The sequence below is a fragment of the Paroedura picta genome, chromosome 2 (assembly GCF_049243985.1).
Source record: "Paroedura picta isolate Pp20150507F chromosome 2, Ppicta_v3.0, whole genome shotgun sequence".
In the NCBI taxonomy this organism is placed as follows: Eukaryota; Metazoa; Chordata; class Lepidosauria; order Squamata; family Gekkonidae; genus Paroedura; species Paroedura picta.
The window spans coordinates 54751483-54779426 of record NC_135370.1 but is presented as its reverse complement, the minus strand read 5'-3'; the positions used below and the strand labels follow the sequence as shown (position 1 = coordinate 54779426).

Below are 27944 nucleotides of genomic sequence, written 5' to 3'. Positions count from 1 at the left end.
TGCAGTAGGCCTCAACTGTTTCAATTCAACAACAACCTGCATGGGAGGCCTTAAATGTTTCTTCTCCACAACAATCCTGTCCAAACTCCAAAGCAGCTCTTTCTGCCTGGGGAGCTGATTTTTATAGTTTGCAGATGAGCTGTAATTCCAGGAGCTCTCCAGCCCCACCTGGAGGTTGGCTACCCCTGGGTTGGAAATATTCCTGGAGGTTTGGAGGTGGGACGCTGGAGGGCTTCACCCCAAGGGTCAGACATGACTCGGTGCTTGCACAGGGGATACCTTTACCTTTACTTTAATCTGTTGCCAGATGTTAGCATATTTTGTAATCCACTTGTTAAATTAATAGTTTTATATTTATAATCTACCTTCAGTCCCAGTAAAAAGGAAGATTATAAATTTAAATAATAATAAATTATAGTTTTCATGTTCATCTACTGATGGGATAAGTGACACACTAAGCGTTGTTCTTTGTTTTTGGAAATCTGCACTATGATTCTAGTAAAAATGTGCTATTGTAGTAGTAAACATCTCAGATATTCCTGGAAATCTAATCATAGATACCTTTTCACCATGTTTCTAGATTCATGACTACATAAATTTCAAGCATGAGGAATTAGAGTGGTGAAAATGGTTCCAGGCAATATCACTAAAACAAACAACTGGGAAAGTAGAGGATCTGCTAGGATTACATTCTACTAGATATTATGGAAGTGCATTTTATAAGCTTTGGGCTACTGCCAAAGTATTAACTTTAGGAAGTATATTGTATCATATATAGGAAGCATGATGTATCATACTATCATATTAATAAGGCAAGCACTTATTTTGGACAAATGCATGACTGACTTGTGTATTTGATATTTAGCTGTTTTATGTTCAGAATGAGCAACAGTTCTTATTTATACTGAAGAAGTGGCTTATATACTTTTCAGTAACAAATGGACTTTTTTGACTTATTCTAGATCCATTAATGTTTTTTCCATTTGTGTATTGGGGTGAGGGTCTCTGTTCATAATCGGCATGGCTTTTATACTGCTAAATAACATGAATCACAAATTAAAATTTATATAGAGAAGGTAGAATTTTTTTCTGTTTCTTGCAAGTCCAGCACAACATACACTGATATTAGATAATTAAATATTAATATCCTCACAATGGGCCACTATCTACAGATTTTAGGCAATGTGTTTCTTTGGAAGAAGACTGGAGTATCGTCTTGACAGTATTGATCCTTGTTAAAAAGGAATCCTTGGGAAAGATATACCAGTATAACACCGGGGCCTCAGAGGAACTGGGCTAGAATATCCACTAGGGCCTAGTTTTTGTAGACTAATAATAATAATAATAATAATAATAATAATAATAATAATAATAATAATAATAATAATAATAATAATAATACCTTCAAATACATTAGGAGCAGAAAGCCAGCCAAGGAGGCAGTGGGGCCCTTTCATGACCAAGGGGTGAAAGGATTATTGAAGGATGATGTGCATGGTTTTATGTATGGTTCTCTGTTATAATGTAAACCGCCCTGAGCCTCCGGGGAGGGCGGTATAAAAGTATGATAAATAAATAAATAAATAAATAAATGTTTGCCTCTGTCTTTACTGTGGAAGATGGGAGGTGCTTACCCACTCCAAACCTGCTGATTTCAAGAGAGGTGTTGAAATACCTCTGATGGACTGAGGTGATAAAGAGGAGGTGCTATGACTGATGGACCAATTAAAAATGATCTAATCACCTGGCCTGGATGCCATAGATCCAAGGGTTCTGAAAGAACTGAAATGTGAATTTGTGGAACTTCTGACAAAAAAAAAGATTGCAATCTATCACTAAAATCTGCCACCATTGCCAAGGATTGGAAGGTAGCTAATGTAAAAATGTTCCCGAGGAGATCAAGGAAATTAAAGGCCAGTCAGTCTAATGTCAATACCTGAAAAGTTGGTGGAATCCAATATCAAGCACGTTGATGAACAAAAACTATTGAGAAAGAATCAGCTTGGATTCAGAAAGGGAAGATTCTTTCTCACTAATCTTTTAGAGTTCTTTGAAGGACTGAACCAACATGTGGACAAGAGTGACCTAGTATCAGTTGTTTACCTAGACTTGTAGAAAACCTTTGAAAATATCCTCATCAAAGATTTCTAAGTAAACTCAGCAGTCATGGGATAAGAGAACAAGTCTTCCTATGGATTAAAAACTGGATAATTAAAAGGAAACAGAAAGCTGGAATAAATGGGCAGTTTTTACAGTGGCTTAATGCTGCTTTTTAACATGTTCCTTTGGTGTTTGGAATGAGTAGTGAAGAGGCTAAGTTTGCAAGTTGTTCAGGTGAGAACCAAGTTGTTCAGGTGAGAGCCAAAGAGGACTGTGAGGTGCTCTAGAGAGATCTGTTGAGGTAGGGTGACTAGATTTGAGCATGACAAGTATGGTTCAGTGAAGGCAAAGTAGTGCCCATTGGAGCCACATTTCCTAACTATAAATATATGTTGATGGGTTCCAAATTGAGTGCTGGTCCAAATTGACTCCACTATGGAGTCATGGTAGATAACTCACTGAAGATGTTGACTCAGTGTGCCACTGCAATTAAAAGACGAATGTTATGCTGGGGATTATTAAGAAAAGGAATGAATGATGTATCATGATGTCCCTGTATAACTTTATGGTGCAGCCTAATTTGGAACACTGTCTACAGCTCTGGTCACCACATCTCAAAAAAGATACTATAACATTGAAATAGGTGCAGAAAAGAGCAACTAAAATGATTAAGGGGATGGAACACCTTCCCTATGAAAACATTAAAGAGGTTTACAAAATTATGCATGGAGTAGAGAGAAAGTAGAGAAAGAAGTTTCTCACAATGACCTATTATGCACAGCTGCTGAAACGGCAGCATAGAGAACGTGGAGGAGGAAGAAGCGAAGCATACCACTTACGCACGGGACAGAACGCAACGGCGGCAAAACCCAGAGGATCTGATTATGCACGTGGCTACTCCGGAGCCGCTTCTGGTTGCGCCCTGGTCCCGGGAAGCCCCACTTTCTTCTGCATCTCGCTAACACGGCTTTTTCGGTGACATACGTTGACTCTGCGCCCGATTGCCACCTGCAGTGTGTATAATTGGTGATTTTAGCCGCCACCATTCCACCCCGAATGCGGACCTTCCACTCCATGCATAATGGGCCAATACAAGAACTCATGTGTATTCAATGAAATTAATGAGCAATGAGATTAGAACAGTACTACTTCACCCAAAAGTGTCTCTTGTGGCACAGAGTGGTAAGGCAGGAGATATGCAGTCTGAAAGCTCTGCCCATGAGGCTGGGAGTTCAATCCCAGCAGCCGGCTCAAGGTTGACTCAGCCTTCCATCCTTCCAAGGCTGGTAGAATGAGTACTCAGCTTGCTGGGGGGTAAACGGTAATGACTGGGGAAGGCACTGGCAAACCACCCCGTATTGAGTCTGCCATGACAATGCTAGAGAGCGTCACCCCAAGGGTCAGACATGACTCGGTGCTTGCACAGGGATACCTTTACTTTTACCTTTTTACTTTACCCAAAGAGTGATTAACACATGGAAATAATTGCTGTAGGAAGTGGTGGCAACTACAAGCATAGACAGCGTTAAGAGGGAATTGGATAAACATATGAAGCAGGGGTTCATCAGTAGCTATTAGCCACAAGGTATAGATGGAACACTATGCCCGGGGCATAGTGCCTGAACAACAACAGTGGAAGGGCTTTTGGAGTGCTGGTTCTACTGGTGAACCTCCTGATAGCATCTGAGTTTTGGCCACTGTGTGACAGAGAGCGATGAACTGGATAGGCCATTGGCTTGATTCAACATGGCTTCCCTTATGTTCTTAGCTTCGAGTAGGCTCAGGTTATACAGGGAAAGAAGGCTAACAAATGCTCTTGGCTGCTGCCTCCTTTGCTCAAGGGTTTCTTTCTCTTTGATTAAGGAGCCAAGTCTTCCTTTCTCCATGGCCTAAAAGATTATACTTGTCCAATAAGGTCTGCCCACTTTTCATTAACAAGAACAGGCTGAAAGCATGTGAGACTCTCTACCTTGTTTGATTCCACCCATCAGTAGCTGCAGCTACCCATTATCCTCAACAAAATCCTCTAATAAACACTTGATTCATATTACTATTCAATTCAAAATCCTACCTGAATCCTAAACATTTTCATGTCTTCAATCTTATTCTCTAATGAGCCCTTCTATTTCCAGGCATCAGAAAATCTCAAAAACCAGGGGATATTGGAAAGGGAAAACTGCAGCAACAGAATTCCCCTTCTGTAAGTGTTGTTCTACTTTGGAAAAATACTATACAAATAAATAATGAGATACATCCAATATTAGTTTAAGGTAAACATAGTATATACAAATTGTAATATAACTTAATTTTTGCTATGCTCAGCATAAATAAAAGCATTACTTCATATTTACATATATTTAAATAATACTACATTCACACTGGGATTCTAAATGGTCATATTTAATATTGTACTGCAAGTCAATCAATAACATGCTTTAGAAGATATTCATGGATGTAGGGGACAGGAAATGTATTGCAAAAGGAAGGTCACATTGCTATCACACAAAATAATTAGGAGACCAATGCAATATATTTATGCAATGTTTACTTCTAGAACAGAGTAACTGAAGAACATAAGAGTTATATTATGAAAGGTAGAATTACGGTATAACAGTAGAACAACTATTCATTACATTTCATTTATCACAGTCCCTCAAGTGAAATAGAATGTGAGAAGGACCATGCGTATTGAGAATTTTTTTTTAGGAGAGCTGAATTCAGGGATATATGGATGGGAGAGCAAGTACACTGGACACTTGCAGCTGAGTCAGACCATTGGTCCAAAAGGAGCAATATGGTCTACTCAGACTAGGGTCTCAGGTGGAGGTATTTAACATCACTTACTACCTGATCCTTTAAATCAGAGAAGCCAGGGATTGAACTGGGATTTTCTGCATGACACACAAATACTCTACCACTGAGCGATAGTCCTTTATCAGTCACTTTCATATAAATTCTACATCTCTATACTTCAGATTGATTGCGCTCATCTATATTTGCAAGTCCAATTTTGTTGGCTGAGGAAATCATTGTCTCTTGCAATGGTGTTTTGTTAAATTACAACCCAACACTGAAAATTCAAATAGAACACTGGTTCAAAAGGAGCCCCAGTTCCACAAATCATAGTGTTATGCAAGTACAAAGTTGGGACAGCATCATGTTGGACTGCCATCCTACAGGGGAGGCCTGGCTCCAGACGATCAGTAATCTTCAGGACAGCAGTTACCCCAAAGATTTCTGGAAGATTATTTACAATGTAGAAAATAACTACTTTGGTCCCTATGGCATTATGTCCTTCTGAGCTCCCTCTTCTTTTCCAAGTTGTACCTTTCCCAGGCTCCATCCCCAAGTCTTCAGGAATTTTCCAACCTGGAGTTGGTAACCCTAATATCATGGCATAGCAAAATGTGTGAAAGCTAAAGCAAAGTCAAAGAGATACCAATGTCCAACTTTGGGGAAGGGACAAAATGCCTCTATATTCCCATTACCAAACATATAACCAATAGAAAAGAAATATGATTTGAGGATAATTTCTTTTCAGAGTACTTCTCTGACTGAGTTTGCAATTTTTCAGACCAGAAAATAAAGGACTGCCTTATGCACATACCAAATTTTACTGCTTAATGTCCCATTTTCCTCAAAAGCAGGATATTTCTGGACGGAATTACAGCACTGCAGTTGTAAAAATTAAAAAAGGCCAGTAGTATACACCAAGAACACAAATCCCTTTCACTATTTAATTTGTGTAGATAACATTTTTATAGTTATCTACTATAACGGTAAGGTATAAAACGTATAAAAGGTATAAAACGGTAATGAAAACAATGTACATGTTTGTTTGTTTTTTCTGTTTAATTATGATTAGGTTGAATTCGATAACCTGCCAGTATAAGCACTTTGTGGAGGCTCATTTTCCCCATCACCTTTCTACAACAGTCACTTGTGATTTCTGAGGGCCCAGCTAGAAGTCACTAATGCCAAATCTTAATCAAGGCCACAGCACAGTGGACTGTTTCCCTTTATGTACCTTATTGAGTGCCAGAATGGCTGCAGCACATCTACAGCTGTTCCAGCACTTGAAAAGGAATGGTGTTTGTGTGGAGGGAAGTGTCAGACTGTGGTATCAAGCAGGACTGGATCTATAAAGTATTTTAAAGTCACTTAAAATGGCAATGGTGTTTTGGTAGCGGTCACATCATGTTTCCTTTGTCTTGGAGAAATATACAGCATATGCACCATTCTCTCTGCTTGGGTGAGTGAGGGAAAGATGGTGAGGGGTTTGGAGACCCAGTCATATCAGGAAAGGCTGAGGGATCTTGGTTTGTTTAGCCCGGAGGGAAACAACTAAGACGTGATATGATGACCATCTTCAAATACTTGAAAGGCTGTCATATAGAAGATGGAGCAGAGTTGTTTTCTGTTGCCCCAGAGGATCAAACTAGAACAACTTGGTTGAGATTAATTCAAAAGAATATTTGGCTAAACATCCGGAAGAAATTCCTTACAGTTAGTGGTTCTCCAGTGGAATAGGCTTCCTCAAGAGGTGGTAAACTCCTTCTTTGGAAGTTTTTAAGCAGTGGCTAGATAGTCATCTGACAGAAATTCTGATTCTATGAAGTTAGGCAGATTGTGAGTGGGAGGGCAGGAAGAGTTGTGCCAGTGTTTGTCTCTTGTGGTCCTGCCTTTCATACCCAGGAATTGCTGATTGCCACTGTGGGATGGTAGGTGAATTTCCTCCAGGCCAGGCTGGATTCTGGAGATTTTGGGTGGTGGGGGATCATTTGGGCATGAAATTGGGGTCATTTTGGGTATGCAGGTAGTTGTGAGTTCCTGCATTGTGCAGGTGGTTGGACTAGATGAACCTGGAGATCCCTTCCAACTCTATGATTCTACATGCTTTTGAGCCATCTCATAGGAAGGATTTATGAGGAACAGTGGATACATGATATCTAGATGAAGTGCCTACAAGCTGAGCAAAGCAGGAAAATAAAAGTTACCCCCAAATGGTTTGTTCCATATGGGGGAGGGGGGAACATTAGCATCTTAAGCCAGTATATATTTAGAGAATGCTTCTTACAGTATTTGGTCATTCACCTTCAAAGTGGAGAATTCAAGAGTCTGCTATAGCTCCTAAGGAATCTAGACGGTTTAGTGAATTCTTTGGCAACCCAAGTTCTTCAATATTTGCTTTGGTTCTTTTCCCTTCTGGTGTTTATACTCCAATACAAGACTAATTTGGGTTTTAAAACATTTATTTATAGGCTGGGAGGAACCTGTTGTTGGACTCTGAATCAATTACCCTGCTGTTATATTTTATTATTTTAACTTACTTAAAACATTTTATGTCACATTTCCACTCAGTTCAGGGTCCTCAACATGATGAAATATCAAAATGTTAAAATAAAATTTTAAAATGCATACACACACAATAATTTGACAAAACAGGAGAAAGTATGACTCGGGAACATTGAAGGAATGCTTGATGCTCTGATGTGTAGTAGATTTTGTTGTTTTTATTTGGTTTTGTGTATAAACTCTTTACTATACTGCAAGTATGAGTACCCAGCTTGCTGGGGGGTAAACGTTAATGACTGGGGAAGGCACTGGCAAACCACCCCGTATTGAGACTGCCATGAAAACGCTGGAGGGCGTCACCCCAAGGGTCAGACATGACCCAGTGCTTGTACAGGGGACACCTTTACCTTTTATAATGCAAGATGTCTGGTTATTGTGAGAATTGGGCTAAAATGTTTTTTACATATGCAAACAAACTGTTAAAATTATATTTTTGTTCAAGTGGATGATGCCATAGTAATGTTGTATATCACATTGGTCAGACTGCATCTGGAATGTTGTGTCCAGTTTTAGAGGCCCCAATTCAATAAGGATGTGGAAAAAAATTGATAGGATGCAAAGGAGAGTGACGAGAATGATCTGGAGCCTGGGGACTAAGCCCTATGATGAAAGGCTAAGGACTTGGGATCAGGTTCAAAATAAATACATTTAATGATAAATATTAAAACAGGAATTAAACTACTGATCAGATTATATTTTTTTCTAGCAGGGTGGAAGATAGATTCTCAACCTAAATGGGAAGATATTTCTTCGCAGCCACATGTCAAGAAAGCCCCTGATTTGGCTAACTGGAACAAGCCTCAGGTTTGAAAATGCTGTGGCAAGACAGAAGATTTGCAAGCCACCTGTCCCCAGTTAATTGTTTCCAGATCAGGTTAAAGGTTCTGGTCATAACTTTCAAGGCAATACGTGGCTTGGGTCCTATATACTTGAGGGACTGTTTACCTCCTTATGTACCCCGCAGAGGTCTTCAGTCAGTGGGTAGGAATCTGTGGATGATCCCAGGACCCCAGGAAGCACGCCTAGCCTTGACAAGGGCCAGGGTCTTTTTGGTTCTGGCCCGTGCCCAGTGGAATGAGGTCGCCAAAGAGCTGTGGGCCCTGTTGGAGCTCTCTGAGTTCCACAGGGCCTGCAAAACAGAGCTCTTGCTCCAGGCATTTGATTAAGGCCCGGTAGCAGTCCCGGGGATTAAGATCGGATTCCCCTCTCCCCTTAGGGTTTGGGCCAGCATTAGACTGGCCTGACTTAACAGGTCCCCAGTGAAAATATCCCAATTTCCATCTGCCATTTTTGGTCCACCCACTGGTTTTGTGTGGGATAAAAATTAAATTGTATTTCGCCATAGTTTGGGTTGAGTCTTAGATTGTTTTAACGGGTTTAATTGGGGGTTTATTCTTCTTGTATTGATTGTATACCAAAATTGTAAACTGCCACGAGCCAGCTCTGGGAGCAGCAGTCATACAAATCCAATTATAAATAAATAAATAAATAAATAAATAAATAAATAAATAAATAAATAAATAAATAAATAAATAAATAAATAAATAAATAAATAAATAAGCTGGAATCTTCAAACCTGCTGCCAAAGTACCAGCTACCTAGAACATTTTTAAAGCCCATAGACTTCGATGCTACATCTTAAGTAAGAAAGAAAAATAATATTCTGAAGTGTACCTCAAACATTTCATATTACGTATTTGGAATGAAATCTTCTCTCTTTAAAATTTCAGTTATTTCAGAGAATAAACATTTTGAATATTCTCCCAAATGTCTCAATTTTTTCTGATGTGCCCATAGTCTTTCAAATACCATCTCAATTAAATTGATAGGTTGTTTACCTTTAAACAGAGCAAACTATGTTTTACCTATTTATTTCAGGGAAAAATTGTAATAAAGTTATATGCTTATTCTTACAGTATAAAATATTTCAGTTTTAACCAAACTTTAAAATTTGAGAAATAATTTATAATGTAAATTTTCCATGTAAATGGAGCAGGTATCTGGAACCTCATATTAGGAATTGAATGTATAATACTACTTACTACTTGTTTCCCTGAAACATCTCTATTAACCTGTCTCCAGTGTTGTGAAATATGTTTAACACCTTCACATCTTATTTAATTTTTCATATTTACCAAAGCAAGACATTTTGGAAAATGTGCAAATTGGACCTGAGAAAACATTCAGCTGTATTTTATGGTACTGAGAATTGAATTTATTCTTCCTTATATGTATCATTTTTGTACTTTAGATTTATAGGACAGCCCTTCTGAACCTGAGATGACAGTTTCAAGAGGGGTGGCCTATAAATCTAAATAATAAATAAACATATGCTGGCTCTGGTAAACTATGGATTTCATTTTAGCAGTCCTTCGAAATTCTTGAATATGTTCCCACATTCAAGCATCTGAATTAGGTAGGCATCTAAAATAAAGTTATGTTACTCTATCAGTATAAACTTAAACTGAATATATTATAAATATGCATTTTAAAAAAAATATCTCAAACATAAAATTATTATTTAGGGAAAATAATAACAGGGTTAGTCCTGCAGACAATGAGCCTATCAGCCTTCATTCAGTTTAAAGGTAAAGGTAAAGGTATCCCCTGTGCAAGCACCGGGTCATGTCTGACCTTTGGGGTGACGCCCTCTAGCATTTTCACGGCAGACTCAATACGGGGTGGTTTGCCAGTGTCTTCCCCAGTCATTACCGTTTACCCCCCGGCAAGCTGGGTCCTCATTTTACCGGCCTCAGAAGGATGGAAGGCTGAGTCAACCTTGAGCCGGCTGCTGGGATTGAACTCCCAGCCTCATGGGCAAAGCTTTCAGACGACTGCCTTACCACTCTGCGCCACATGAGGCTCTTCATTCAGTTTAAGGGTGGGTTATTTATCTTCGTTAGAGCCAATTAAAATAACCTTCCATAAAGTGGATGAAGGCTTTGATTCTTTTTCAGACCACACATGAAGCAAGGAGTTTTTATAATGTGATTCTCACTCGAACTTCATTGACATACATTTCCAGGCTGTCACTCTCTTATCAAGATTTTCCATTATAAATGTCAGATCGGATGCAATGGTTCCTTTCGGCTAAGTAAGGCATTTTTGATTCTTGGAAGACTCCTGAGAAAAAAAGGAGTCTTCTGATCATGCAACATTCCTCACAGCCAATTACATGATCCAGCATATTTTTATACTCTCCTGTTTCTGAAATAACTTTCACTATTTATATAGAAAAAGAAGTCATGGCTACTCTGTGAGAACAGCTCTAACAGGACTGAGACTAGCCCAGCTGGCTGCATGTGAAGGCATGTGGAATCAAACCCAGTTCTTTAGAGTCCACCATTAACTTGGAGTCTCTCATAAATACCACCAATCAACTGTTGAAGAGCTGGGGTTCTGTACCCTGCTTTTTGCTGCTCAAAGGAGTGTCAAAGCAACTTACAATAACCTACCCATCGTCTCCCCACAAAAGAAACACTGTAGGGAAGGTGAGGCTGAGGGAGCTCTGAGAGGAACTGTGACTGGCCCAAGTTCACCCTACTGGCTTCATGTAGAGGAGTGGGGAATCAAACCTTGCTCTCCAGATTCAGGGCTTCACCACTTAACTGCTACACCATGCTGGCTCTTGGGGTGAATCAAATTCAACAGCATGGCCAGCTCTGGGGCTCTCACCACCAGGTGGCAAAATGAGACATCTCATGGTCAGTGCCTACACAGTTCCCTGTGCAGTTCACCTCATCAGTTGCACCACCAGCAGGGGATTCAACAGTCAGCAATCAGGTAATCCAAAGCAGGATCTGTCCCCATGCCATGCCAATGTTTGTGTGGTGTATTCAATAAAGTTGTGGCCTTTAATGCCCAACTTTATCAGCAAGTCATTGTACCATATCTTACCTACACCCCTCCGTTATGCCCCTGGGTCCACATTAAGAACTAAACATTAATTTTCAAGTTTAGTTTCTTTCCTATCCTGAGGGATTGGAAAATTTCAGCTCTTATTCTGAATATCACTTTCAGGAACTGTAGCTCCACACAAACTGAGTTCTAATGGCAAGCTTTAATAATATTTTTCTTTTACAGAAATGAAAACTGTACCTGCTGGGAATATTAAAGCTTGAGCAAAATATTTCACAGTAGCTATAGCCATGTTTTTGTGTCTTCATTGCCTCTGCATATTTTTAAATGAAATATAATTACTCTGTTTGTGAGCACAGGAGGTATAGATCTCCCCAATATCAGCTATATACAAAACAATATTATGACCACACGGATGTAGTCAAACGGTGCATAAAAGTAAAAAGAAATCCACTTCTCACTCCATAATAATTTAATTTCAGTGGATCCCACTATTAAAGTGAAAAGTGAAATGTCCTGCAACATTATTCAGGCAACATTATTTTCTATATACAATAACAATATTAACCATTGTTCCATCTTAATCTTGATCTGAAATTAGGATTTGAAATTGATTTGCACCTGCTGCCTTTTGGATAAAGGTGGAATATAAATTATTTTGGTAAATGAATACAATACGTCCACATTACCTTTTGATAAACCTGTAAGCAACTTTGTCACTTTATCTTTAGACTTGTCCTCCTGATTTCTTACTATATTCACCAAGGGTGCTCAACCCTAATGCTTACATCTGTACTAATATTAAACTAACATTTTTAGTGAATCGTTAATTATTTGAGATCAAATGACTGCACTGACACAAGTAACTACAGGTTAAAACCTCATGCTCCATAATACTAAAGAGAAAAGTGTGAATAATTTCTTATAGATCTGGGAAAGGGTATTAGAATATGAAAAATTATACTCAGTTCCTATCTGGAGCAAAGAATGAATCATCTACTTTAAAAATGCATATTTTCATACGGTTTAATAGGGACTTCTTACAGAGCAGCTTGGCAAAAACTTTTCTACAAAACAGCAGTTTAATTTTTTTTTTTAAACTAACAATATGAAACGTTCAGCCATATATATTAAGAAACAAAGTAAGTTTATACTAATCAAAGGGATTCTGCCATATATTTTACAGGACCGTATTAATCTGCACTTGGAGAGTCCAATTTAACAGGCAGGTGACTCCTAAACATGCTGACTTACCCATAATGGTTAAAGCTGTAGCTTTTGTTAGTTCTTCTTTCATTGAATCTATTACTTCAAAATTGCCACCATCTAAATTGCATCGGTTTATGGTTCCATTTCCTGAACTAATCCAGTAAAGTTTGTTCTCCACATAATCTATTGATAGACCTAAAAACAAATGTATACAAGACATGGAATATATTTGCAGCAATTTGATTACACAAGATTCATATATTCATTCAATGGTTTACAAAACAGCAAAGGCTATTTAAAAAACTAGCAGATCAGCTGTTCAAAGGACTAGGGTGGTGGTTGTGTTTTTTTGTAAAAACATACAAAGTAATTAATACCCAAGTTACACCAAGGCGTAACTTCTTGAGATATACACATATTTTTGCTACATAACCATAAATTAAAGAGCTAGAAAATAGTTTTCAGATCTATCACAAAAATGACTTAGATTTTACTTTATCTGTGTCACCAACATCATTACAGAACTATTTCAATGACATCTTTTCTCTTGTTCTCCCTCAATGGCTTTGCCCATGTTATACAAGGAAAGTGGAGTCTATTGAGCATGTTTTGCTGCATTTCCCATTCTACAATGACATCCAACATCACTATTGCTCCAATTATCTTAATTATACCAGAAAGATCTGGAAAACTTTATGGCTCTCACCTACTTGCTGACTCCTTCCAGGAGATAACTTACAAAGTTGCCAAATTTTCTCTATAGGATATGCAAATGGATAACTGAATTTTGCCTATCTGTTCAAGGAGGGTATTGCTTTATCTGTCCCCTCTCTTTATTTGCATTCATTGCCTTGTGTTTGTTGCACTGCATGTGTTTTTCCTTTTATTATCAGCTGATTATTGGAGCTGATTTCAAATCAAAATAAGGTTTTATTTGGATATCTTTTCTGACTATCACCCAGAGCATTCATTTTATTCTTATTTGATGCCAACCACACACAATTACACAGGAGTCCAGTAGCAACTTTAAGACTGATAACCTTTATTCCAAATGCATCTGATGAAGTAAATTCCAACTCATGGAAACTTTTATTGGAATTATTTTAATTACTCTTTTAAAATGCTGTTGAACTTCAATTTGACTATATACTGCCAGAGTGGTCAGGCGTTTCAATGTCCTCACATTGTTCCATGGATCCAGAACCATTCTCTTTCACTAACACTGCTGTAAAGATTATTACAGTGCATGACCAGCTCAACCTGGGAGTAGGACCTTAGCAGTAGTTTCAAGCCATCTCTTCCAATTTTGGCCTGCTCTTTGCTGCTGGGGACTGGTACTGGGTGGGTCAGGACTTCAAACTGACCTCTCATTCTGCCCCCATAAACAAAAGTTGAGGGTGACTACCAGATTTAAAGTCATTCCTTTCCAAGGTTCAAGAGTCCAGAAATTAGTCAAATATAGTCATCAAGTTAAGCAGGTCAAGATCTTCAAGCAAGGCAGTGACAACCTACAGTGTGCACTGCATCCACACCCTGCAATGCTCCTCAAAAGGCTTTATAGTTAAATGCCAGCTGCTCAGACTTAATCTTGCAACAGCTCACAATTGCTTACAGATCCTCCTCTTGTTTGCCAGCTTTTGCTGCCTTTGACATGGCTCTGCTGGCCCCATCCTCCTCAACACAGCCGAGACATGGCTGAGCCAAGACATCTCCACAATTATAATTGACTCCTGGGTTCAGGGGGGCATACCCTGCAATTATCTTGCACACACAGTAATCAGGGCCAGAGGACATGGGCACCCATAACAGTGCTGGTGGTTCCTGGCCACAGGGAGGGCAGGAAAGAAGGAGGTTGGCCATGCTATGGCTATGGATGGTAAACAGAAACTGGGGATACAGACACCTACAACAATGCAAGTGGCTCTTGGGACCAGGCAGGGCAGTAGAGGAGGGGTGCTGGTGGTGCTCTGCAATCACCATATCTGCAGACAGTGAATGGGACCTAGAGATGCCGCCACATGCAACAGTGCAGGTGGCTCCTAGGCTCATACGGTGCAGGGGAGGAGGGGGGATTGGCCATTCGGTAATCACTGTCCACAGAGAGTAAATGGGGCCCAGGGATGTGGCTACCCACAACAGTGAGGAAGGCTTTTAGCTAAAATGTGTTTGGTATAGGTTGTTGTAAATGGATATAATTAGTACTTTTAAAGTTGAAATTAATTTGTTGGACATTTGTCTTTCTATTAGGAATAAGTACTTGTATGCAGAACCTTAGGATAGTGTTTTTTAGATATTTTACCATTTTTAAATGTAAAATTAAATCTCAAATTTAGGCCTTTGCCATCTATTTGTGGCCTCTTTCACTGACTCAAGTCATCTGCTAGGATTACCAGCCTCAAGGCAGAACCTGCAGTTCTCCAAGGATTGCAAATGATCACCAAATGACAGAGATCTGTTCCCCTGACGGAATGGCAGCTTAAGAAGGTAGACTCCAATGCCTCACTCCCTGATGTGCTGTCTCCCCACTCCAGATTCCATCTTCCACATCTTTGATCTACCCCCAGATCTCCATCGATTTCCCAAGCAAGAATCATTGATCCTTTTTCAGTAAGCCCTGCAACCACAGGAATAGCTCTTATATTTTCGCTAAACATTAAGATATGACTTAAAAACTTGATAGGATGGCAAACTGAAGGCTAGAGAGACAAACAAATCCCTTAATCTGTAACTTCTATCTACCCAGAAAAATACCTTAATCTCTAAGCATTCATGTACAAAACAGGCTTAATGATGCATGAAAATACCTATCTATTTTTTATTAGGTATTTTAAGGGGGAAATCCCATCAGGAAAGTATATTTTAAATAATTAATGGATCTAAGCATTTTGTTCTTTGTAACATCTAGTCTAGAACTGGGTAATAAATCTGAATTGCGAATATTTAACAGTAGATTTCATTGGAATGCTGATTTTTATTCAAAAGAAACAACATCCATTCAGCCCAAAGTGCCTGAAGACTGCAATTATTCACTCAGCAGGAGTACAAACTCATAAAATGCAAGATGGGTGTTCTGACAAGATTATGATGCACTTTTATTTCAAGTTTGCTGTGTGTATAAGTTTTAAAAAACCAACAAGGCACAGCATAAAGTAGTCAATTACAGAACACTCACTTTATCAAAACAGCCATCTAGTACCAACTGGAAAATTGTTCAAAAGCTCACATTCCCCGCTCCCCCATAATATTTCTATTTAGTTCTGGATTTTTGAGTGCTAATAAAAAGCTTCCTAATCTTCCCCATCAAGGCATGATATTCTTTAAATACAATGAAAGAACAATTGTAGAGATGCTTCATCGATTCATATATCGGTGTATCTAACTCTGAACTTTGTTTTGGAGTGCAGTTAGAAAATTATACTTATACAATGTGAGCAAGTACTGAAAAGGGAGATTGGTCCCTCCGATTCCCAGCCTGAGCAACTGCGAGCCGCGCTGTGCGCGGCTCGCAGTTGCTCCCGGACTGACGCGGCGAGAGGCGCGAAGCGCCTCTCGCAGCGTCAGACCGCCGCCCGAGGGAACCCCCAGCAGTCGCGCGAAGCGCGGCTGCTGGGGGTTCCCTCCCTGCTGGACTCACGAGCCTTCTCCCCTTTCAAAACCCCTTTTTATAAAGGGGCTTTGAAACTAGTATATATATATTTCTTAAATTTGTTAAACATTTATTGGGTGATATGACCATATATGGTAACTTCGACCTGCTCCCATCCCAAAAATGGTCATGACTACCTGTCCTCCCTCCCAGAATGGCCAATGATGGTCTGGAGGGAATGGGAAGGGGAGGGTCTCCAGGTGGGCATGTGGACAGAGGTGGGCAGGTAGACACAGCTATGTTTCCCAACCCTATTCTGCACAATTGTACCACTTCTGGGGTTTCCCGAAGCCTGAAGAATGTTTCAGGGGTAAAAACATTGAGAAAGGCTGTTCTAGAGTAAAAAATAATTCATGTTATGATGGGTTTTCTCTTTTAAAATATATGCAAACCACAATGCAACCGATGGAGTACATGGCTTTTGGAGTACATGGGTTATAGCTTTTGGAGTACAGGGGTTATCATACCATGTGTCACTGAAGAAATAGAAATTGTGTTTTATAGATTAAAAAGGGGCAACCAAGAGCTTAAAAGGGATGAGGTTGAGTGCCATTCAAGGAGGATTTGGGAAGTAAATAAAACATCACATAATAAGTGAATATTAGTATATTCCTAGTTTTTTTCTTTATGAAGTGGGTGTTCCTTCACATGGTGACATTTCAATGAGAACATGCTATTCTGAAACATAGATGGAATACTCTTATTATCTGGAAATCATTGCACCCAGCAGTTGTCATGTACACTTTTTAATCATTGAGACTGGGAATGGCACTCAAAGACCACCCAAAAAAGTTATGTAACTAAAAACAAATTACTTCCAATGTGCAAAGTAAATTGAGCAATTTTGTCTGTACATATATTTTAAATATAAACAACAAAAACCTATTCAGTTGGGAATATAAATTTCATTCCTATAATCATCAACACTGAATCCAAAATTACGATTGGGATTTAATATGAAGTAGGAGCTTCAGCATTTTTATTATGAGTACAGACCTACTTTTGCAGTCCAGCCATGGAAAAAGGCCATTAAAACAAGTGTTACATCTCATGCAACAAGAAGGGGGAGCCAATTCTTGCACATTCTTGCTGAGCATCTCCCATTGTGGCAATACAATAACATTTCCAATGGTTGTGAGTTCCCTATTAGTGGTTTTGCAAGCATCATGGGACTACAGCAAAAAGAGAAAGACTGCAAATATTCCTTTTATGAATTTAGTATTGTTGACTTTCTGTGGGACCTAGGCAAAATTTCAAGTTTGCCTAATACAACAGTACACTATTATAATAACTGATAAGAGTTATTTAAACTTCTGGTCTAAGGGACAGTTCATGACCAAAAATTGTTCACACTAAAAGGTGAAATTATTGGAAGCAGAAATCAGTACATTGCTGGTTTAATTTTATTTATACAGTGATCATATTGCATAGGCACAGAGCAGATTTATGCTCACTGAAGAAGACTTATGAATCCTGTTGGATTCTGAAATGCTCTGTGGAATCCAGTGCTTGGTGACTTGGTAGATAAGCTGCTGGAAGACTGACACAGCTGTCTTTCCAAAGCCATCAATGAGACTGCTCTTCAGTGCTATCTCCGATCCCAACTGACCCAAAGTTTCAGACTAATTTGTCATCAATGTGCCATAGACCAAGCTATATATATTGATGGGCAGCCATCCATCTACATCCCCAGATTCACTGTCCAGATGGTTGGAGGCTGTGATGAATTGGCTTAAGTGGAGTTGGTTGAAGTTAATCTAGCTAATACGGAAGTCCTCTGGGCTGCTACAACTCTTGACTCTTGACAGAGTCTAACAGCTTTAGCAACCATCAAGCCAAGGTGTGTCTCAGGTTGCTTCATTATCCATGGAGGTCCAGATCACAAATATCACTCACCAGGCCTATTATAATCTTTTCTAGGCATGACAATTGGTACCCTATCTCTAAATTATGCAAGCCCCCGCTGTCAGCCTTTCAGGAGAAGACCCGCGTTATAGAAATGCGGGAACTTCCACAGCTTCCTGGATGCTACGGGCACCTGCAGGGGCTGGGGCGGGCCGTCGCTGTACATAATTGCCAACGCCCAACCTTTCGGCTTGCCTGGCCCCAACCTATGTTGTCCCTGTAGAGACACTGCACACCCCTGCGGGCTCCAAGAAGCCATGGAGCCAGCAGGAGCATCCCCCTGCCCCTGCCCCACCTCCCCCCCCAGCGTGCAGAAGGGCCTGGCCCCTCCACTACCCCCTGGCCCCTCCCCACCTTCCCCCCAGCTGCTGCCGCTTACCCTGTTGGCCCCAGTGCAAAGCGCGTGTGCGTGCACTACATTTGGGCAGTCCCGCACGCCCTGCCCCCGTGTGTTCACGGGGAACAACGGGGCATCCTGCCCCGCCATAATGGCACGGCGGCAGCGCAGAATATCTGCCGCTGTGCATAAAGTGTCATGGTTAATCTTTTCACCTCTCCCTCAAACTGCTATAACACATATAACAATATAATGGGTGAAAAAAGTCACTTATTGCCATAATGCTGGAGAAATAAAGGTGGGGCATAAATGTCACCAAAATCTCAGACAAAAGCTCTGAAAGTTTCAGAGAATTGAGCTCTGTCTAATAAGTAACTATAGAAGGAAGAAGACACCCTTTTGATGGCATTTTGGCATCAGGTAAGTGAATTTAGGGTTGAGCTTCAATTCCATAGTGACAACCTCCCCTTATCATTTAAATTTTATAGTGGGGAACTTTGTGACAGTAGCCCATGATTGTGGAGTCAGTGGACAGCAAAGACAGAAATGGGGTAGGGCTGGGGAGGTATATTTGTAACCTTGGGTAGAGGCAGCCAGGAGGGTGGAGCTAGCCAGGAATGGGGAATAAAATGAAGGCTTATGGGGCCATTAGGGGTCAAATGTTGGAGGAGTGAGGAGAGCAAACAACTAAAGGAAAGGAAGAGGCAATATGACTGAACAGCTAAGGGAGAGAGAAGAGATGGAGGTCAGAGATGGACTCATGGAGGGTGTAGGCCAGCCAAGTGAGGACACTGGACCTTTGTAAGGCCACAACCATCTAAATGTAACTATATCTAGCTGTGTAGATATTCACATTATTCCTCAAAAAGGGATGCTATCATCAGGCACCTATTCTGTGGAGTTCCACATGATGCAATCCTGTCCCCCCATGCTGTTCAACTTTTATGTAAAGCCCTTAGGCCTAATCATTCATAGTTTGAGGGCAGGTTGTCATCAATGTGCACACATTCTGTGTCTTATCCAAATCTCCTAGTGATGTGGTAGAGGTGCTAAACCTGTGTCTGGCTGCTATGGTAAAATGGCTAAGAATAAACAAACCAAAATTAACCCCTGGAAAGACCAAAGTCATACTGATGGGGAAGGCAGAGATCTTTAAGGAAATTCTTCCCTACTTTCTTCAGCTGAAATTCTTCAGCTGACCCCTGTCAACTCAGTTAAGAGCCTTGGGTTTATACATTATACATTAATGCTGGAGAAGCAAGTTAATGCAGTTGCCAAAAAGGATTCCTTCTAACTCAGCCTAGCCTATAAAAATGGCCCTTTACCTTGATATGGCTGATCTGGCCACCTGTATTCATGCCACAGTGACTCCTCTCAAAATCAATTTGATAACTCCAGTTGCTTCAGTTGGGCTCTTATCAGGAACTAGATGGAGGATGCATATGATTCCCATTCTACAGTCACTCCACTGGCTGCCCTTCTGATATTTGGCTCAATTTAAAGTATTGACAATCACATATAAAGCCCTTGAACCCGCATATCTGTGAGATCCAACAGTCCCCCTATAGTCCACTATGCCAGTGTCTTGTGACATAACCTCTCAGACAAGAACACTTTTAATAAACATTCATTTTGGCAATCTATTTACTTGATAATCCCCCAGTCTCTGTTGTTTTCATTCACAGTAATGTAGCAAAAACAGAATGTTTATCTAAAATTTTTGAACCACTTTTTCTTACCACCTCCGTACTATGATCACTAATACTACTTCACTTTAATGTTAAAGATACGTATGAAAATAATTATATTTCTTTATTTACCAACTGGATCCTTCTGATTCTGAGATAGTATTTTGATGTTGCTGCCATCCATATTTGCCACATTAATGGTATTTCCATCAGTCCAATAAAGCTTTCTTAAGAAAGAAACAGGAGAGACAACATAGTAGTATTAAATTGCTTTAAGGTTTTAACAGAAATCTACAATCTAGGCACAGATAGGATACTAAAACAGCACGCACTGTATAATATATTGAATATCAGTGTAAATTCTATAGTATCCTGTTGTGACTATCCTCTTTCTTTGATTAAGGGATGAGACGTGACAAAATTTTACCACATCAGCTAACATTTGTACAACAAAGATAGATGACAAGTTAGTTAAGATTTGTAATGCAAAGAATGTTCATTGCTATATGATATGATGCTCAGGTCTTGCTAGAATAGGTCACACTTATATTAAGATTAAACACAAATCTTGGATCAAAACTCCAGACTTTCAGCCCTTTACCAGTGTTAACTATTTTAGCAATGAATGGTTACATTTCAGTTTTATATAAAACTCATTCTCCATTGTTCCATCGCCTCGGTAGTGGGATATTTTTATGCCGTTGGAAGTTTTTAAGTCTTTTAATAGGGGGTTTAAATGGGGTTTTAAGATTGTTGTTACCCGCCACGAGCCTGACCAGGGAGTGGTAGAATATAAATTGAATTATAAATAAAAAAATAAAAATAACTACATTTCTTGCTACCTTTCATGACCCAGTAAACACTCTTTGCACCAGAAGGAGTGGTTTTTAGTCTTTGAAAGATCATGCTGGAATACAATGTTGTTAGTTGTCAAGGTTCCACAAGGTTCACTTTTCACGCTTCCATTATATCTCCACTGTTAAAAATATATACACTTTACCCTTTAGCTGGGTGAACAGCAAGGCACTGTGGTTTATCAATTCCATGTATAACTGATGTTTTTAATGAGCCATCTAAATGTGCTACATTAATTTGTGTTTCATCGAATTCTGAACTAATCCAGTATAGATTACGAGATAACCAATCTACAGCCAGTCCACGAATACTCTGAATGTCTGCAAAACATAACACAACAAAATGCTCACTCAAATTCCTCTTCCAAAGCACTTTCGTTTTTTAGTTAAGATATTTCTCCTTCTAAAACACATCACATATTTAAAAGACTGCAATTTCTTATCAACAGTTACAAGGATGCTAGTTCACTTCTATTGTTTTAAACAGGGTAAACTCTGGTGTTATACATTTTCAAATTAGTCTTTTAGGCTCAAAATATAGAGCACTACATAAACACTGACATTATAATAAACATAGGGCCAAACCAATATTTGCTATACTTTCTAATCTTGCATTGCTGTTCATACATCAGTAATAAAACAGTGCTAATTGCAGGACATTAGTTTAGTGAAAAATGTATGAAACAGCTTAAGAATCCCAGATATCAGGTTGGATACTATGAACTGTGAGCACAAGGAACTCAGGGAGGCCTATGTCTTCAGCAGTCAGGCTGAAAATCAAAGTTGTCTTAACTATATGTTCTTTCCACCAATATGTGTTTCATGTTGAAAATATTTTTGGGAAAACAGGATGAATCAATGCAATAATAAATAGATCAAACATTAATGGTATAAATGAAGAAAAATAAATAAATATGCATATGTGCATAAATGTGCATGTAAAAATGTAAAAATCCCAGAGTTTACTAGGTAATCAGGAGCTTGGACTCATAGGGGCTTTTTGCACGCCTTCAAAATCGCACAATGGTTGCCAATTGGAAACGCTATTGATTTGCCATAACGCACGACGTCGTAGACAATCTGCCACACACCTGAAAGCAATCTGCAAAAAGCGCTTCCTTGTAGCGCTTTCAGGGGAATCCCAAAAAGTGGATTCACCCTCCGGAAAGCGCTACACTCTTGCAACCAATCTGCAACACTAGCGAAAAAGACCTGTGCGTTAACATTGTTGCGGTTTCTTCAAAGTCCCTCCTCCTGAGCCTGTCCTCCAAACTTCCGGCGAAGCGATCGCCATTTTTTTTTCTCCGAGCGAGCGGGGATAAACGCACCAGCGAGCCTCTTTCTGTTTAGAGGCTTCCCTGGCTTCAGTCCTTCACCTTTAGTCACTAAGCACAAACCACAGAAAAGCCTGTTTGCTGAAATAAAGTCCCTTTATTTTTTACACATTAATTCAGCCGAAAATCGGGCCCATGAGGGGGGGGGGATTTTTTTTTTCACTCGAGGCAGCGTGGCAACGATCATATGATCAAACGACAGCTCACATTAGGCAGCTGGATGGGTCTCTCCGTTGCAACGAATCTACACAGATTCGTTACAATGGGTCTGTTTTTTTTTAAAAAAAACCTTTCTTAAAGGGAAAGGGGCTGTTTGGGAGCATGCTAACGGCTGCCCATTGGCTGCTTGACGGCCAGGGGCGGGACGAGCTTGGCAATAGCGCTTCCTTTCTAGCGATTTTTGCCGAGACCGGAAGCTGTGGGAAACGCTACAAAACGCAACTGGATTCCACTATAAAGGCAGGTATGCATAACGACGAATTCCACTATTTTAAATGGCGATTTTTCATTCAGTGACCAATTTGCAACAAAGATCCTGGTGCGTAAAGCCCCATAGTGTTTCTATTAGCAAATCTGGATGAGAAATTCCAAGTATTAATAATCTGGGCAAATAAACTCACCCATGGAAAGGGACAAGAAAACAGCAAGAAAGAGACAGATCTATCCTGAGATTCAACAGAGAGCCTAACAATTATGCAGTTATCCAAGGTGCCAAGCAGCAAATAAATCTAAAAAGGGGAAAGCTACCTTTGGCAAATATTCCATTCCCAGTTATAGGCTAAGAAGCGAAATACAGAAACAGGGTGGGAACAAAAGGGGGACAGAAGTGTGACCGGATTGTGTCAATGGGATAGTACTGGATTGGCAAAAACCAAATTCAAATTGTTAAGGTGGTGGAAATCAGGACTTAGAGGCAGACAATCTCCAATATGGGCATGATTACAGCAAAGGGCTCCTCAATGTGGCAATGAGGAAGAATATTAATGTTATCAGGATTAGCCTTTTTATGGCTGAATGTTTACTGATGAAGTTACTGGAGATTACTAAGTGTGGTTTGATACCTCTGAACACCAATATTTTCATTGAGGACCATCTCAAAGCATGAAATATGCCAAGCTATTTCCTCAAAATAATCCTGAGATTTTTACTTTGGTGGGAGTGCTAAGATTATTCCACTGAAAGGCCTTGGTTTGTAAATATTCAGGGCTTTTCTGCAGGTGATAAATGTAGTAAAATGCTTACCTTGTGAAGACACTATATTCGGGCCGCTCCACATGATGATGCCAACCTCCTGTATCTGGCCAGCAAACTGCTCGTTACAGCTTCCATTTTAAAGTGCTAGTTGGGGAATCGCATAAAGTGTATTCACCAAACTAAAAGTGCTTTCTCCCAGTGGTCAACCAGCAGGCCACCAGAAAAAGAAAGGTATGGAGGCGAAGAAGCGCTACATCCGCCTCCAATGTCCTGCCCTGCCTCCCTCTCCCTTCTTCCAGGGGACGGTAAGTGCTTTTGAAAAATGGAGAACAACAAACAGGCAGACATGTGCCTCGGCTGAGGTTGTCTATGCCTCTATGAAGATTCGGATAGGTGTTTAAGCAAATAAGTCTAATTTTTTAAAAATGGCGATTTCCAGACGTTCATCTGTCAATCAGGCATGCCAGGAGGGGATTGGCTGGCCAAAGTGATTGACCTTGGAGGCAGGCAAAACGCAACAAAATTAAAGTGGGAAAAGTGGCCATAAACATGCAAGACAGCTCGAGAAGTGTGGAGTGCTGGTGAGTCTCTATTATTTCTCATGCTTTGCAACACAGCAGGCTTCATGCTACAATGTGGAAAAGCCCTCAGACTATTCTCATGATCTCATAGATTAAGGAAGTAAACTATTTTATATCCACCGTGTGAATATAGTCTTGGTGAACAGCAATGGTTTGTTATTCCTGATCAAATCCCAATTTTTGTTTGCAATGTTAAAAAACAGATATTAATATTTTCACAACAGAATTGGAAAGTGTGTGTGTGTTTACCTCTTGAGATGACAGTTTCTAAACCAGTGCCATTAATGAAGGCTCGTTTTATAGTTTGAGTCTTTACATCAGTCCAATATAAACGTTCCTCTGCTGCATCAAAATCCACCACTGTTACATCATCAATATCAGGAAGTGTGAAGGCTGTTATATAATTGAAGTATGGGTTCTCTATGTCAACTCCTCTTATTTCTGTGCGGCGTGCATAAAGAAGAAAGGTCTTCATTTCTGGAAGAAGGAAAGACGCTATTTCAAAAGTACACAGTAATCAGTTGATCCCAACTATTATATATACATTTAATTAAATTTGAAACAATACAGGGGGATGTCAGCAAATGTAAACTGGTAACTTATATACTCATATGTTAACAATATGTTTTTAAAGCAAAGAAACACAATTACAGGAGCACAGTTATCTGTAAAGAAGCAGTGTCCCCTGGACGCACCAGGGACTTTATTTGCAGCTGTGGGCCTGAGGAGCAACAATTCCCTTCTTACTCTACAGTGGCAGCAGGGAACCATGGTGATTGGCCCCACTGGCAGTACAGATAGCCAATCAGGGTGTCCAAGTCTGCTAAGATGGGCGGGCCTTCCACAAGAGCCTGGTATCCAGAATGTTCACTTTGTTCTGCCCCTCCCGTATTCAAGAAGCTGCTGTCAAGGCTGTGCTTGTCAGTCAGCTCCTGCTTCAAACACCCACATGAAGCAGTAACTTTTGGATGTGACAGAAAAGAGCAAGAGTCCAGTAGTATCTTAAAAACTAAGAACATTTGTGTCAAGGTATGAGCTTTCATGAGTCACTGTGACTCATGGATGTTGAGATCCTGCCACAAAAGTTCTTAGTCTTTAGGGTGCTACTGGACTCTTGCTCTTTTCTACCGCTACAGATAGCTACCCATTTTGATCTGTTGGGTGAGACTCCATCAAAGACCCCCGAGAGACAAAGCATGCCAGTGTAGCTACTGCTTACAGGGTTGGGGGTTCTGATATTCACATGCAAGTGACAGTGAATGTTGAGCTTCCTCTTCATTGACAGAAATGGGGGGATGACATATGTAGAACTTTGTGTGTGCACATTGAGGGGGAATATCTAATAGTTGATGCCCATATTTGAAATGTAAAATATATTTAATATATATTCTGTAAATGCAGCTTTTCACTGGTAACAAAGCTCCTGTTGATATGTTACAATTAATGCACATAAATCTGTATTGTTCTTTTTAAAAGAAAAAACCCGTCAAAGAGTTCCTGGCTGAACCCCGTGGGTTCCCAGGGCAAGAGTGTGCAAATAACCAGACATTCTGGAAATGCATATATGCAATTTATTAGAAGAAATTTACAAATATTACTCTTAGCAAATATACTAGGTACAACATTAAGCTCCCAAAGAAGCAACACAGAAAATAATAACAGCTAGCTCACTACTTAATACTTTTAGAATGGCATTAGGTGACAAAATCTTGCAGAACACGTTTCAAATGTTCTCTCTACGTAGCTGCAGCCGTTTATAGATGTAGCCCCTGGAAAATACAATTTAGTGGCCTTTTCTGTTTCAGTTTTATTAAGATTTAATAGCCCGTAAGCCATACATCTATTGATTCATGAATTTAAATAGCCGCCTTTTCTTTGTTCCCTAGGCCAGATATCGGTTTTGGCCCACCTGAGTCAGGCAAGGACTCTGAACCAATTAGAATCTGCTAGGAAATTACTTCATCCTTCTAGCTCTCCCTCTCCCATCCTGAGACACCCTGTTTCTTATAGCCAGTTATTCCAGGCTCTGCCTTGTCCTTGGAGAAGATAAGCAAACTGGAAACAGCTGGGTTCTAATTAGGAACACCTGCAAGATGGAACCAATTTGACATAGCATACGTTAACTCTTGAGAGGAGGCACTGGGGTTGTTTAGCCCAGCAGAACCAATATATGTTCACTTTACAAATGAAATCAGGGATGAGTACCTGGATAAATGTGTGGTTTCAATCACACAGTCAGCTTAATGTGCCCTGAATATGGCGTGATAATTATTCAACCCAGATACCGAAAAAAGAAGCATAATCCACACACAGATTACATGCGTGTTCATTGTAATGTGAACAGGGCTAAAGAGTAAGGATGGTTTAGCCAGTTCCCCTTCCTGTGCCTTGTAATTCCAAGGACAACCCTTCTGTGTGTGTGGGGGGGGGGTGTTAAAAGAAGTTATCTCCCCACAGTTGAAATGCTGGTGGAATCCACACATACTAAACAAATAAATAAAATTTCTTAGCCTTGTTTGAAGGCAGAAAGCTTGAGAATTCTTTCTGCATCTATTATATACTAGTTCAAATACATTTCATCTCCTGAAAGGCTGCCTGCTTTATGGACTAGTTCTTAAATTCTCAAATGATATTAAGATAACTTCAGAAGACGAGGAAGTAGGGATTAAAAGTACTTTCCATTATGAATTTTACCTGCATCATCATTTTTGATGATGTCCTTTCTACTTGCAAATATCCCTGTTCTGTAGAGATAAGGCCTGCAAACACACTATATATATCTGCAATAAGGGCGGGGGGGGGGAGTAATGAATATCAAAGCTTCAGAGGTTGAATACACTGAAACAATCTATGGGGTTTGTCTGGAGCAAGAGGTACTGTCAAGAGCTATCTGTAAAGAGTTTTGCATAGGACTTCTGCAGTGTCCTTATTTGCAGGAGGAATAAGTATTAAATAGGGAGGAAAGAAACTTACCATAGCACATCTTTCTGTCTGTAGACAACTTCATTAGGTGAGGACATGCACATGCTGCACTTCTGTTGTGATTGATTAGGCACATGTGAGAGCATGGACCTCTGCCGTTGTTAGCAGCACACGGATTGGGAGCTAGAAATTTAAAAAGCATAAACTGACATGTCATCATTATTAACGTAAGGTGAATCTTCAACATATGGTGTTACCTATTTAGCACTTTTTATAATTCTTTATTCTGAAAGAGACCAAAGAATTTACCAAATGGATAATCCATCAGCCATTAACTTCTTTCAGCGTTGTGTTTTGCGAGAAAAAAAAATGACACAGTAGAAATAATTGCAAATTGTAAATCTACACATGAAACTGCTTTAAACCATTTGCCTCTTGATGTCGGTATTGATGCTTATCTACTTTGACAAGCAGCAACTTTCTATGGTCTCAGGAAGAGGATTTGTACATCACCTACTACGTGATCTGTTTAGATGCTAAGGACTGAACCTGGGGTCATCTGTATTCAAAACCAATGCTTTACGACTGAGTCAGTCCCTTTCTGTACCACAGTTACTTAAGTTGCCTCTAAGAAGCTTCAAAGGCTCTACGGCCAAACACAACAGCAACAATTTGGTTAAGTTACTCTAAAAAAAAAAATCTTCTAGAAGCAACGCCAAAAAAAAAAAAGATGATGTGCTTATCATCATGGGGGATTGGAATGCTAAAGTAGGAAGCCAAAAGATAACCGGGATAACAGGCAAGTTTGGCCTTGGAGTACAAAATGAAGCAGGGCACAGGCTGGTAGAATTTTGTCAAAAGAATACAATGGTCATAGCAAACACTCTTTTCCAAAAACCCAGGTATGAACTAAATTATATCCCCAACGAATATTCAGTAGAGGTGAGAAATAGATTTAAGG

At 39.8% G+C, this 27944-nt stretch overlaps 1 protein-coding gene across 6 annotated transcripts in view; it reads right to left on the bottom strand.

Moving 5' to 3' along the window:
* Nucleotides 1–27944, bottom strand: part of LRP1B (LDL receptor related protein 1B) — a 1129178-nt gene that overhangs the window by 216884 nt on the left and 884350 nt on the right. For all 6 annotated transcript variants that reach the window (XR_013228123.1, XM_077320173.1, XM_077320175.1 and 3 more), the window contains exons 28-32: nucleotides 27035–27166; nucleotides 24311–24538; nucleotides 21099–21273; nucleotides 20231–20325; nucleotides 12568–12717 (exon numbers count right to left, since the gene is read on the bottom strand). Coding sequence is in view for 5 of the 6 variants with exons in the window: in XM_077320173.1 (XP_077176288.1) it covers nucleotides 12568–12717; nucleotides 20231–20325; nucleotides 21099–21273; nucleotides 24311–24538; nucleotides 27035–27166 (780 nt within the window). In the remaining variant the exon portion in view is untranslated. The remainder of the gene's footprint in view (nucleotides 1–12567; nucleotides 12718–20230; nucleotides 20326–21098; nucleotides 21274–24310; nucleotides 24539–27034; nucleotides 27167–27944) is intronic.